The sequence below is a fragment of the Scyliorhinus canicula genome, chromosome 17 (assembly GCF_902713615.1).
Source record: "Scyliorhinus canicula chromosome 17, sScyCan1.1, whole genome shotgun sequence".
In the NCBI taxonomy this organism is placed as follows: domain Eukaryota; kingdom Metazoa; phylum Chordata; class Chondrichthyes; order Carcharhiniformes; family Scyliorhinidae; genus Scyliorhinus; species Scyliorhinus canicula.
The window spans coordinates 52,501,441-52,516,180 of record NC_052162.1 but is presented as its reverse complement, the minus strand read 5'-3'; the positions used below and the strand labels follow the sequence as shown (position 1 = coordinate 52,516,180).

At 49.0% G+C, this 14,740-nt stretch overlaps 1 protein-coding gene across 1 annotated transcript in view; it reads right to left on the bottom strand.

The window, feature by feature from the left end:
* The window catches only part of LOC119951403 (MORC family CW-type zinc finger protein 3-like), a 147,601-nt gene that overhangs the window by 15,583 nt on the left and 117,278 nt on the right, over window positions 1-14,740 (bottom strand). Inside the window, exon 18 of the mRNA XM_038774562.1 lies at window positions 13,530-13,813. Within this exon, the coding sequence (XP_038630490.1) occupies window positions 13,530-13,813 (284 nt within the window). The remainder of the gene's footprint in view (window positions 1-13,529; window positions 13,814-14,740) is intronic.

Here is a 14,740-nt window from a genome sequence, read left to right as displayed (position 1 = left end):
GTCCCCAACTTGGCTCCCGTCCCCATCCTTTACTTTCCCTATCTCCCTGGCTGCCTCACTCTTTCGAAGCTGCTTTGCAAACAAATATATATATTTTTAAAAATAAATTTTGAGTACCCAATTATTTGTTTCCAATTAAGGGGCGATTTAGTGTGGCCAATCCACCTAACAACCTTTGGGTTGTGGGGTGAAACCCACGCAAACATGGCTATCCTGATATATCAGTGTTAGCTAACTGGATAGTATGAGGTTCAATCGGTGAACTGCCCAAGTCTCCGGCTGCCTCACTCTCACTGATCTTTCATCCTCCACTGTCCTCACAATCTCACCTATCTGCTCCTTCTTTTCCTCCTCCCTATGATGGTTTTAATATATTGATATGACACAGACAAATCTTTTTCCCGAGATTTGCAGTGTCTATCAAATAGTTTACTTGACCAAGTCTCTTAATGACCTTGCATGGACCACTCAACCGAGCTTTCAGAGATTCCCTTTGAAAAGGGAATAACATTATACTTCATCCCCCGGTTGAAATGTTTGGGTCTCAGCTTGCTCATCTCCCCATCCCTCCATCTTTGTTTGTGAAATTTTAAGGTGTTTTTGAGTCATTGTGCAGGCTCCCATGAACCGTTCCTGGAACACTCACAAATAATCTAACATTGAGGGCACATTGCTCCATCCTGAAAACTTTTCTTGGCTTAATTTCCGAGGATCTCTTACCCGATATCCACAAATTAATTTGAAAAGACTAAAATTTGGTAGCTTCATTTGGTGAATCTTGGGCAGCAAACAAAAAAAAAGTCCAATCCTTTGTCCCAAACATGGGGAAATATGAAACAATATGCTTTAATCATTATTCTGAGACTTTGATACCTTCCTAAAGCTCCCTGTGCCTGTGGATGATAGGCCATGGATTATAACTGTTTTAGAACTAAACTACTCATTATGTTTTGAAAATTTCAGACATGAAATTGGAACTTTAATCTGACAGGATCTCCATCGGAAATCCATGTTGTGTAGAAAATTGGGTTAACTTCTCAACCATGACCTTAAGCGGTTGTAATTGTTCTCAAAGGAAATAGAATTGTCATATTCATTAGAGTAAGCATATGCTATTGTCCCGCTTTCGTTTTTGGTAAAGTTTTTTCTACCTGTGTTGTAGGTACTGATATTGATCACAGTCACTGGCTGTTCACACTCAGCCTGAGAGTGCTCTGCAGCTGCTTGATAACATCCTTTCTCTTGGCATCAGGGAGGGGATATACTATCCTCAATTCATGGGCGCGGTCCACCGGGCGTGTTGCGCTCAATCAAGATCATAACACAGCTGGTAGATCCCAGGAGAGGTCTTCCGCAGCTTTTATGCCTTGCTGGATATGCCCAAGTCCCAGGAGGTGTCTGAATTAGAATTCTGCTTCCCCAGGGAGGCTGCAGCTGGGCTCCATTCACTGCTGGTCCGCACAAACTTGGACCAGGCGGAACAGCACCCGGGGTGTCTCCCAGGCCATTCGAGCCCCATAGGTGGCCAGGATTGGTACGGGGTGGTTCCCTGGCCCTCCTCCTGGAACACGGGCACCTTGGCACTGCCCAGCTGTCACCTTGGCACTGCTACCCTGGCACCATTAAAGTGCCTGGGTGCAACTGCCAAGCTGGCAAAAGCACTGCCAGGATTCCAGAGTAGCAGCGCAAGGGCAGGGTGGCACTGCCAAGTGTCAGAGCCTGGGGGGGGGGGGGGGGGGGGGGGGCAGTCCCATGAAAGGAGGGTGGAGTGGGGTGTGAAGGGTTGGGAGGGGTTGCAGGGCAGGTAAATAGGGGCCTCTGGGAGGTTGGGGTGACGGATGGGAGTCTTGGGAGGGTGGTCCTGTAAGGAAGAGTGAGGGAGCCTGAAGCGAGGAGGCCCCCAGGAACCCCATAGCAGGGTATCCTCGGTGTTGGGTAATGCCTGTGTGTGTGTGTGTATGTGTGTGTGTGTGTGTGTGTGTGTGTGAGGGGGTGACATTGTGTGGGAGGGGTGACATTGCCCATGGGTTAAAGGTGTGGGGGGACCCACAAGCTCACAGAGATTGGGTCACTCTTTCAAAATGGCGGCCCGATCTCAGAGTTCAGCTCTCCAGTGCTAAAAAAAAATTCTACGTGTGGCTAAACCGGAGAAAAACCCCCAGGGCCCAAAAAGTGTCTAAATGCAGTTTGATGGTGGTGGGGAACTTGCTGGCAGAGCCGGTGGGAAACTCCCTACAAAACCCACCACAAATGAACTTACAAATTTTTCTGTTAAATTCCGCCCATGTCTTTGGCTGTAGAAATGTCTGGCTGTTCCCCTAACAACAGAATCCCCCTACCACTGATGTTTTCTCAATGTTTCTCTCCTGTCAGCTGAGCTAGATGTGGTGCCACGGACTTGGCTCTGGCTGCACTTCTCAAAGAAACATCACTTTCACCAGTATCTCCGACACTACCTGCCCAGTCCTTCTCAACAGTCACCCATTCCCTCTGCCTGCATACTCTTAATCACATCCAGAAATGTGTTATACGCGAAACTCTCAATCTCACGCTTACACTGCAGTCTTCCGTGCTTACGCTCAAGTTCAGAAACCCGGAGCTCGAGCTCCACTATCTGATGACACTTTCCACGTTATCCAGGATACAAGGAGCATCTTGGAGTTCCCATATGGAACATGCTGTGCACTCCAAGGACTGAGATACAGCGCCATTCCTCTATTTATATTAACTGACTTAACCAAAACAGGCTTAAAACGTTTTGATTTGATTTATTGTCACATGTATTAGTATACAGTGAAAAGTATTGTTTCTTGCATGCTGTACAAATAATGCATACCGTACATAAGGAAGGAAGGAGAGACTGTGGAATATAATGTTACAGTTATAGCAAGGTGTAGAGAAAAGATCAACTTAATACAAGGTAGGTACATTCAAAAGTCTGATGGCAGTAGAGAAGAAGCTGTTCTTGAGTCAGTTGCTACGTGACCTCAAACTTTGGTGTCTTTTTCCTGACGGGAGAAGGTGGAAGAGAGTATGTCCAGGGTGCCTGGGGTCCTTAATTATGCTGGCTGCCTTCCTGAGGCAGCGGGAATTATAAATAGAATCAATGGATGGGGGGCTGGTTTGCGTAATGGACTGGGCTTCATTCACGACCTTTTGTAGTTTCCTGCGGTCTTGGCTCCATACCAAGCTGTGATACAACCAGAAAGAATGCTGGTGAGGGTCGTAGCTGACATGCCAAATTTCCTTAGTCTTCTGAGAAAGTAGAGTCGTTGGTGGGGTTTCTTAACTCTAATGTCAGCATGGGGGGACCAGGTCAGGCTGCTGGTGATCTGTACACCTAAAAACTTGAAGCTATCGACCCTTTCTACTTCGTTCCCATTGATGTAGACAGGGGCATGTTCTCCACTATGCTTCCTGAAGTCGATGACAATCTCCTTCGTTTTGTTGACATTGAGGGAGAGATTATTGTCGTCGCACCAGCTCACCGGATTCTCTATCTAATTCCTGTACTCTGTCTCGTCATTGTTTGAAATCCGACCCACTACGGTGGTGTCATCAGCAAATTTGAAAATCGAGTTGGAGGAGGATTTGGCCACACAGTCATAGGTGTATAAGGAGTATAGTACGGGGCTGAGGACACAGCCTTGTGGGGCACTGGTATTGAGGATGATCGTGGAGGAGGAGTTGTTGCCTATCTTTACTGATTGTGGCCTTTGGGTTAGAAAGTTCAGGATCCAGTCGCAGAGGGAGGAGCCGAGGCCAAGGCCACGGAGTTTGGAGATGAGTTTTGTAGGAATGATGGTGTTGAAGGCTGAGCTGTAGTCGATAAATAGGAGTCTGATATAGGTGTTTTTGTTATCTAGGTGTTCCAGGGTAGAGTGCAGGGTCAAGGAGATGCCGTCTGCTGTGGACCTGTTGCAGCGGTAGGCGAACTGTAGTGGATCAAGGCAATCCGGGAGGCTGGAGTTGATTCGTGCCATGACTAACCTTTCAAAGCACTTCATGATGATGGATGTCAGAGCCACTGGACGATAGTCATTAAGGCACACTGCTTGACTTTCTTTTGGTACAGGGATGATGGTCGTCTTCCTGAAGCAGATAGGGACCTCAGATTGTTGTAAAGATAGGTTGAAGATGTCTGTGAATACCCCCGCCAGCTGATCCGTGCAAGACCTGAGTGCTCATCCGGCTACCCTATCCGGGCCAGTGGCTTTCCGTGGGTTGACCTTCGAGAAGGCTGCTCTGACGTCTGCAGTGGTCTCAGATACAAGTTCATCCACGGCTTCTGGGGTGGAGGGCTCGCTCTCGCTGACCTCTTGCTCAAAGCCGGCATAGAATGCGTTGAGCTCATCAGGGGGGGGGGGGGGGGGGGGGGTGCTTTGGAGCTGACGATCTTATTGCCCATTATGTCTAGCAGACCTTGCCATAGACGGCGGGGATCCGTGTGGCTAGCCTGGGACCCGCGCTTGGTCCGGTACTGTCTTTTGGCATCTTTGATGGATTTCTTTAGATCATATCTGGCTTTCCTGTAGAGGTCAGCACGGTAGCATTGTGGTTAGCACAATTGCTTCACAGCTCCAGGGTCCCAGGTTCGATTCCGGTTTGGGCCACTGTCTGTGTGGAGTCTGCACGTTCTCCCCGTGTCTGCGTGGGTTTCCTCCGGGTGCTCCGGTTTCCTCCCACAGTCCAAAGATGTGCAGGTTAGGTGGACTGGCCATGATAAATTGCCCTTAGCGTTGGGTGGGGTTGCTGGGTTATTGGAATAGGGTGGCGGTGTGGACCTGGGTAGGGTGCTCTTTCCACGAGCCGGTGCAGAGTCGATGGGCCGAATGGTCTCCTTCTGCACTGTAAATCCTATGAGGTCAGGGTTGCCTGACTTGAACGCCTCAGACCTGGACTTCAGCAAGCAGTGGATATCGCTGTTCGTCCAGGGTTTCCGGTTGGGAAACATGCGGATTTGCTTCTTTGGCCCACAGTCTTCTACACACTTACTAATGAAGTCAGTTACTGTAGTGGCGTACTCGTTCAGGCTGATCGCAGAGGTTTTAAATACTGACCAGTCCACTGACTCTAAGCAGTCCTGTAGGAGATCATCCAATTCCTCAGACCAACAATGCATTAGTTTCTTTGACGGATTCTCCTGCTTCAGTTTTTGCTTCAGCCGGGAGCAGGAGCACAGCCTTGTGGTCAGATTTGCCAAAGTGTGAGCGGGCGATAGAGCGGGAGGCATGTTTGATATTTGTGTAGCAGTGGTCCAGGATGTTTGGGCCTCTGGTGGAACAGGTGACATGTTGGTGGTAACTTGGTAGTACGCTCTTGAGTTTGGCCTGATTGAAGTCCCCGACCACAATGAACAAGGCCTTGGGATGTTTTGTTTCAAGGCTATTTGTGGTGGTGACTATTTCGTCCTGTGCGATTTTCACGTTCATATGGGGTGGGATGTAAACTGCCATCAGGATAACGGAGCTGAACTCCCGCGGAAGGTAGAAGGGGCGGCATTTTAGCGTCAGGCATTCTAGGTCCGGGAGCAGAAACTCGCCAGTGTTGCTACATCTAGGCACCAGGAGGTGTGGATTAGGAGTTAGTTAATGTAACTAAATACAGACTCCATCTACGTGTCAATCGGCTGTTTCTTTTGTACTGATGTCACTTTATTTTATAGCAAGTTAACTTAAATGTTTTACTTATTAGCAACTTTAGCATATTAATTCGGCAAGCTAGAAATTTAATACAGTACATATATTCTCCCAGTTCTAGTTTAAATCAGTGCCCAAATTTAGAGGAAAGAAAACCTTTACACATCAACCAATCATTCACATGCTGTCATGTGGTGCCTTGATTTCTTAATGTTGATTTCATCTCTTTGTGCTCTCTCATGATCTCACTCTCTCAGCACACATGCGGCAAGTCTCTGTGCTCTCTCTCTCCCTCTCTGCATAGGTGGGTGCATTCTGTGTCACAATTGGCGCTCCTGGTCCCCTCCCTCTCACTCTCTGTTCTCTCGTTCTGTGTCCTCTCGTTCTCTCTGTGTCATCTCTATGTTGCTGCTTTAGCCCCACTGTACTCTCTAACCTCCTGGCATTTTTGACGCTCTTTCTCTCTGTCACTCCTTAATTCCCACTGTGCTCTCTGATATTCTACTGTTCACAAAGGGCTCTCTCTGTCAGGCACCGTTTTATCCCCATTGTACTCTTCGACCTCCCACATTCTCGCAATGCTGTGTCTCTCTTTCCACAGCTCCTTTATCCTTTTCATGCTTTTGGAACGCCTGCTGTTCCGAGTGTGTGCTCTCTTTCATTTCTTCATCCTAGCCATGTTATCAGACCTCCCACTACTCCTGCAGTTCCCTCATCTCTGGTCTTCCTGGAAGACTTCCACATTTGTATCCGCAAACATGGAATTTCAGTGCATTGTAGCAGGCCTTTAAGATATTCCATGAGGCAGATATTTCTGATCACTAGCAGAAAGTGCATTTCTGTGCATACAGCAGTATATTTTTTCTTGGCAAGAATGAATGATTTAGAAGTGTTCCCAACTGCAGCTTGCCTGAAATATGCAAATCAAGTGATCCCAGATTGTATATTCAATATTAAACTGGACACGCCGTTGGAATTTGATACTTCAATAAGCTTCTTCATTGCGATCTCACATTATATATTTGGATTATAGTCTTAGCACAAAACACAGTGGTTTTTCATCTACCCTTAGAAAAAACTCAAAAGAACTTATGACAATAGCTCCTAAAATATCCACAAGTAAAATCAACTCAGAAAGGCTAATAAGATTTATCAAAGGGTTCAATAAGGTTGAGATATGCATTTTAATGTTTGTGGTAGTCACCACGAGTAGTATATTACATGTATTACGGCATTGCCCGTAAATTAGAGGTACAAGGGTAAATCCCTGCCTGCTGGCTCCGCCCAGTAGGCGGCGTATAAATATGTGTGCTCTCCTGCGCTGCAGCCATACTGGTTCCAGTTACAGGAGGCACAACATCTTTGCTCAATAAAGCCTCGATTGTTCCACTACTCTCGTCTTTGTGGTAATTGATAGTGAATCAATTTATCGAGCAAAGATTTTTTTTAAATGATGGATCTCCGCATCCAGCCTGATCACCTGCAACTGAGCCCTCAACCAGCCAACGCTATGTCCACCTTTGACCACTGGCTAGCCTGCTTCGAAAGCTATCTCAGAACAGCCGCTAAGGAACCCTCGGACTTGCAGAAGCTCCAAATCCTCTATTCACGGGTGAGCCCTGACATTTTTCCCCTCACCCGAGATGCGCCCACCTACTTTGAAGCGATGGAGCTCCTGAAGAGACATTACATTCGACCGGTGAATCTAGTATACGCGAGGCACCTCCTGGCCACGAGACAGCAACTCCCCGGGGAGTCCTTGGACAATTTCTGGCGTGCCCTGCACATCCTAGGTAGGAACTGTGACTGCCAGGCAGTTTCGGCACACAGAACTTTTCATTCGAGACACTTATGTTACGGGCATGAGGTCTGCGTACGTCCGCTAACGGCAACTGGAAGGAGGTATGCTTGATCTTGTGGGCAGCTCGCTAACTCGTTAGAAGTGGCTTCCCGTAACGTTCAGTCCTACGCCCCCGACCACGCGGCACCCTCATGGGCATCGTGGGCCCCACGAGCTACCGACCTGGTATTGGGGAATGATCCCGGCCAGGTCGTTGATGTTTCAGTCGGTGATTACTTTGGGACTAGCGATCACAATTCCGTAAGTTTTAGAATACTCATGGACAAGGGCAGGAGGGGTCCGAAAGGAAGAGTGCTAAATTGGGGAAAGGCAGAGTATAACAAAATTCAGCAGGAGCTAGGGAATGTGGATTGGGTGCAGCTGTTTAAGGGTAAATCCACATTTGAAATGTGGAAGTCTTTTAAGGAAAGGTTGATTAGAGTGCAGGACCGACATGTTCCTGTGAAAATGAAAGATAGAAATGGCAAGATTAGGGAACCATGGATGACGGGTGAAATTGTGAGACTAGCTAAGATGAAAAAGGAAGCATACATAGGATCGAGGCAACTCAAAACTGATGAAGCTTTGGAGGAATATCGGGAAAGTAGGACGAATCTCAAACGCGCAATAAAGAGGGCTAAAAGGGGTCATGAAATATCTTTGGCTAACAGGGTTAAGGAAAATCCCAAAGCATTTTATTCGTATGTAAGGAGCAAGAGGGTAACTAGAGAAAGGATTGGCCCACTTAAAGACAAAAGAGGAAATTTATGCGTGGACTCAGAGGAAATGGGTGAGATTCTTAATGAGTACATTGCATCAGTATTCACAAAGGAGAGGGACAAGACGTATGTTGAGGCTACGGATGGATGTTTAAATACTCTCGGTCAAGTTGTCATACGGAAGGGGGAAGTTTTGGGTATTCTAAAAGACATTAAGGTGGACAAGCCCCAGGACCGGATGGGATCTATCCCAGGTTACTGAGGGAAGCGAGGGTCGAAATAGCTGGGGCCTTAACAGATATCTTTTCAGCATCCTTGAGCACGGGTGAGGTCCCGGAGGACTGGAGAACTGCTAATGTTGTCCCTTTGTTTAAGAAAGGTAGCAGGGATAATCCAGGGAATTATAGACCTGTGAGCTTGATGTCAGTGGTAGGCAAACTGTTGGAGAAGATACTGAGGGATAGGATCTATTCACATCTGGAAGAAAATAGACTTATCAGTGATAGGCAGCATGGTTTTGTGCAGGGAAGGTCATGTCTTACAAACCTAATAGAATTCTTTGAGGAAGTGACAAAGTTAATTGATGAGGGAAGGGCTGTAGATGTCATATACATGGACTTTAGTAAGGCGTTTGATAAGGTTTCCCATGGCAGGTTGATGGAAAAAGTGAAGTCGTATGGGGTTCAGGGTGTACTAGCTAGATGGATAAAGAACTGGCTGGGCAACAGGAGACAGAGTAGTGGTGGAAGGGAGTGTCTCAAAATGGAGAAGGGTGACTAGTGGTGTTCCACAGGGATCCGTGCTCGGACCACTGTTGTTTGTGATCTACATAAATGACCTGGAGGAAGGTATAAGTGGTCTGATTAGCAAGTTTGCAGATGATACTAAGATTGGTGGAGTTGCAGATAGCGAGGAGGACTGTCCGAGAATACAACAAAATATAGATAGATTGGAGAGTTGGGCAGAGAAATGGCAGATGGAGTTCAATCAAGGCAAATGCGAGGTGATGCATTTTGGAAGATCAAATTCAAGAGCGGACTATATGGTCAATGGAAGGGTCTTGGGGAAAATTGATGTGCAGAGAGATCTGAGAGTTCAGGTCCATTGTACCCTGAAGGTGGCAACGCAGGTTGATCGAGTGGTCAAGAAGGCATACAGCATGCTTGCCTTCATCGGACGGGGTATTGAGTACAAGAGTTGGCAGGTCATGTTACAGTTGTATAGGACTTTGGTTCGGCCACATTTGGAATACTGCGTGCAGTTCTGGTCGCCACATTACCAGAAGGATGTGGATGCTTTGGAGAGGGTGCAGAGGAGGTTCACCGGGATGTTGCCTGGTATGGAAGGTGCTAGCTATGAAGAAAGGTTGAGTAGATTAGGATTGTTTTCGTTGGAAAGACGGAGGTTGAGGGGGGACCTGATTGAGGTCTACAAAATTATGAGAGGTATGGACAGAGTGGATAGCAACAAGCTTTTCCCAAGAGTGGGGGTGTCAGTTACAAGGGGTCACGATTTCAAAGTGAGAGGGGGAAAGTTTAAGGGAGATGTGCGTGGAATGTTTTTTACCCAGAGGGTGGTGGGTGCCTGGAACGCTTTACCAGCGGAGGTGGTAGAGGCGGGCACGATAGCATCATTTAAGAAGCATCTAGACAGGTATATGAATGGGCGGGAACAGAGGGAAGTAGACCTTGGAAAATAGGAGACAGGTTTAGATAAAGGATCTGGATCGGCGCAGGCTGGGAGGGCCGAAGGGCCTGTTCCTGTGCTGTAATTTTCTTTGTTCTTTGACTCCAGCACACGCAAGCCTGCGTCGTGTGGCAGCCAGCCAACTCTGGGGAGGCCCCAAGTGTTATTTTCGCGGGTAAAACAAGCATCCCAGGCAGCGCTGCCCGGCGCGGAGCGCGACCTGCAACGGGAACAAATGGGAACAAAGGACACTTTGTTTCTGTTTGCCAGGCCCGGTCGGTCACCGCTGTTTCCAGGCCCGGCGTTCCTACACCCACCACATGCAACCCAGGGGTGCCGCCATCTTCTTCATCGCAAGCCACGTGCGGCCCGTGGGCGCCGCCATCTTCCTCACCGCAGGCCATGTGCGCCCCGCCCGCCATGTGCGCTCCGTGGGTGCCGCAATCTTCGGCACAATTTTGGATGGTGTCTCAGGACCCCTGCTCGTCTGGCCGTTCATCGCTCGCTGCTACCTCTGCCACAGCTGACCAGCCCGGGACCTCCCAGCATCTGCCGCAGCTCGCCTCTGTCACCCTGGATCAGTCCCGGCTCCGCAACCTCTCGACCGGGATGACGATGGTGAAGATCGATGGGCACGAGACAACCTGCCTTTTTGACTCCGGGAGCACAGAGAGCTTCATCCACTCCACTACGGTAAGGCGCTGCTCCCTCCACACCCCGTCACCCAGAAAATCTCCCTGGCCTCCAGATCCCACTCAGTGGAAATCCGGGGGTACTGCATCGCGACCCTCACCGTCCAAGGCGTAGAGTTCAGCAACTTCCGGCTCCACGTTCTCCCCCACCTCTGCGCTGCCCTGTTACTCGGCCTGGATTTTCAGTGCCATCTCCAAAGCCTAACTTTAAAATTCGCCGGACCCCTACCCCCCCCCCCCCCCCCCCCCTCACCATATGCGGCCTCAAAATCCTTAAGGTCAACCCACCCTCCCTGTTTGCGAACCTCACCCCGGATTGCAAACCTGTCGCCACCAGGAGCAGACAGTACAGTGCCCAGGACAGGACCTTCATCAGGTCGGAGGTCCAACGGCTTCTGCGGGAAGGGATCATTGAGGCCAGCAACAGCCCTTGGAGAGCTCAAGTGGTGGTTGTGAAGACTGGGGAGAAGCACAGGATGGTCATCGACTACAGTCAGACCATCAATCGGGACACGCAGCTCGACGCGTAGCCCCTCCCACGCATATCTGACATGGTCAATCAGATTGCGCAGTATCGAGTCTTTTCCACAATGGACTTGAAGTCCGTCTACCACCAGCTCCCCATCTGCCCGGAGGACAGCCAATACACTGCGTTCGAAGCAGATGGCCGTCTCTATCACTTCCATCGGGTTCCCTTCGGCATCACTAACGGGGTCTTCCAGCGAGAGATGGACCGAATGGTTAACCGGTATGGACTGCGGGCCATGTTCCTGTACCTAGATGACGTCACCATCTGCGGCCACGATCAGCAGGACCACGACGCGAACCTCCAAAAATTCCTCCAGACCGCCAAACTCCTTAATCTCACATACAATGAGGAGAAAAGTGTGTTCCGCACCAACCGCTTAGCCATCCTTGGCTATGTCGTGGAAAATGGAGTCCGAGGGCCCGACCCAGACCGCATGCACCCCCTCATGGAACTCCCTCTCCCACACTGCCCCAAGGCCCTGAAACGATGCCTGGGGTTTTTCTCCTATTATGCCCAGTGGGTCCCTAATTATGCGGACAAGGCCCGCCCACTCATTCAGTCCACAGTTTTCCTCCTGGCCGCTGAGGCCCGCCAGGCCTTCAACCGCATCAAGGCAGACAACTCCAAGGCCACGATGCAGGCGGTCGACGAGTCCCTCCCCTTCCAGGTGGAGAACAATGCATCGGACGTAGCTCTGGCCGCCACCCTCAACCAGGCGGGCAGGCCCGTGGCCTTCTTTTCCCGCACCCTCCATGCCTCTGCAATTCGGCACTCCTCTGTCGAAAAGGAGGCCCAAGCCATTGTAGAAGCTGTGCGGCATTGGAGCATTACCTGGCCGGCAGGAGATTCACTCTCCTCACTGACCAACGGTCGGTTGTCTTCATGTTTGATAGCGGGGCAAGATCAAAAATGACAAGATCTTGAGGTGGAGGATCGAGCTCTCCACGTATAATTATGAGATTGTATATCGCCTGGGGAATCTTAACAAGCCCCCTGATGCCCTATCCCGCGGTACATGTGCCAGCGCACAAGTGGACCGACTCCGGGCTCTCCACTATGACCTCTGCCACACGGAGATCATCGGTTCTTCCATTTCAGCAAGGCCGGCAACCTCCCTACTCCATTGAGGTCAGGACTGTCACCAGAGACTGCCAGGTCTGCGCAGAGTGCAAGCCACACTTCTACCGGCCAGATCGAGCGCACCTGGTGAAGGCCTCCCGCCCTTTTGAACGCCTCAGCGTGGACTTCAGAGGGCCCCTCCCCCCACCGACCACAACACGTACTTTCTGAACGTGGTTGATGAGTAATCCCGGTTCCCTTTTGCCATCCCATGCCCCGATATGTCTTCTGCCACAGTAATTAAAGTCCAGTACAGCATCTTCACTCTGTTCGGTTTCCCCACCTACATCCACAGCGATCGGGCATCTTGTTTTATGAGCGATGAGCTGCGTCAGTTCCTGCTCAGCAAGGGCATCGCCTCTAGCAGGACAACCAACTACAAACTCCGGGGAAAAGGACAGGTGGAGAGGGAGAACGGGATGGTCTGGAAGGCCGTCCTGCTGGCCCTGCGGTCTAAATATCTCCCGGTCTCCCACTGGCAGGAGGTCCTCCCCGACGCGCTCCACTCCATCCGATCGCTCCTCTGAACCGCGACTAACGAGACCCCTCACAAACGTGTGTTCGCATTCCCCAGGAGGTCCACCTCTGGGGTCTCGTTCCCAACATGGCTGACAGTTCCTGGACCCGTCCTCCTTTGGAAGCATGTGCGGACCCATAAGTCGGACCCCTTGGTCAAAAAAGTCTACCTCTTGCATGCTAACCCGCAGTACGCCTATGTGACACACCCTGACGGGCGTCAGAACACAATCTCCCTCCGGGATTTGGCACCCGCAGGATCCCCAACCACGACCTGACACCGCCGCCCCTCCCCCCCGGTTGCCTCTTTCACCCCTGCGCCATTCGCCCTCCCTCCAGCGAATCTCACCGCAGCTCCCAGCAGGATCCGTCCTCCCACTGGTTCCACTCAGGAGTTACAAAGACGAGGACAACACGCTCCCGTAGTCGCAGGTGACCAAATCGGCGCCCACATCACCACCAGGACTGAGGCGATTGCAGAGGAGGGTCAAGGCCCCTGACAGACTTAACTTGTAACATTTTCCACCACCCCCGCCGGACTCTTTTTTTTAAAACAGGGGCTGAATGTGGTAGTCACCACTCGTAGTATATTACATGTATTACGGCACTGCCCGTATATTAGGCGGCGTATAAATATGTGTGCTCTCCTGTGCTGCAGCCATTCTGGTTCCAACTACAGGAGGCACAACATCTTTGCTTAATAAAGCCTTGATTGTTCCACTATTCTCATCTTTGTGGTAATTGATGGTGTATCAATGTTTCTGACCACCATGCATGGGTTGTCATTACCTGTTGGCCTGTGCAACATCTTGGCTGGTGGAAGGGTTCCATGCTTCTTTATATACTGCATTACACCTCAGGGCCTCTTCCAATTTCTCCTCCAGCTCTACTTTCTGTCCCTTTAATTTTTCAATCTCTGTCCGCATTAGCTCCAGCTCAGAGTATCTGTACGCAGCAGCTGATTTTTTGGTCCAATAAATATCTTCACTTTTGTTTGCGTTAGCTTTCAAATCCTGTTTCATCTTTTCACACTCCAATCTGAATTGGTCTCTTTCGTGCTCCATGTTTCCAAGCTGTAAAAACATGAGTAATTTACTTCCTCTACTTTGAGTCAATTTACATTTACAGTCCTTTCAATAACTCAAAAAAGCACATTTATTCAATTTAAATGTGGCATTTTCCATTCTTCAAATGAAATATAATACAATGAAGGCAAGTCGATGAAAATCAAAAATAAAGACTGTCCTTTTAAAATATTTTTTGAAACTGTTTCATATGACTTCAGTCTTTCCTTAGCATCTTACAAAATAGCTATACTTCAACTTACACGTAGGGGCAGAAGTAGGCTATTTGGCCCATCAAGTCTGCTCTGCTATTCAATAAGATCATGATTGATTTGATATAATCCTCAAATCCACTTTCTTGCCTTATCCCCATAATCGTGGATTCCCTTACTGATTAAAAATCTATCCATCTTAGTCTTGAACGTACCGAACAACTCAGTCTTTAGAGCTGTCTGTGCTAAAAATTCCACAGATTCGCTACCCTCTGAGAGAAGAAATTCGTCCTCATCTCTGTCTCAAATGGGCGACCCCTTACGCTGAGATCACTCCCTCAGGTCCTAGACTCCCCCACAAGGGAAAACAACCTCTCAACATCTACTCTGTTAAACCCCCTGAGATTCCTTTCGATCTCAATAAGGGCACCTCTCATTCTTCTCAACTCCAAAGCAGACTAAGTGGTTTAAGAATAGTGAGTATTTTTTAATTAAGAGGCAATTTATACATCAGGAACAGATCTTCAAAATGCCTCTATTTGTTGCAAAATTATGAATTTATACTTTTTAAGGTGTTAATGGCTTTGGAATGAACACACACCGAGAATCTTATCCTGTTGAATATTTTGCATTGGTGTCCAATCGCCTGAGCATTCACTGGTTCCCCATGACTCCAATCTCTTGCTAAATCTTACTGTGGATTTAAAGTGAACATAGGTCTTGC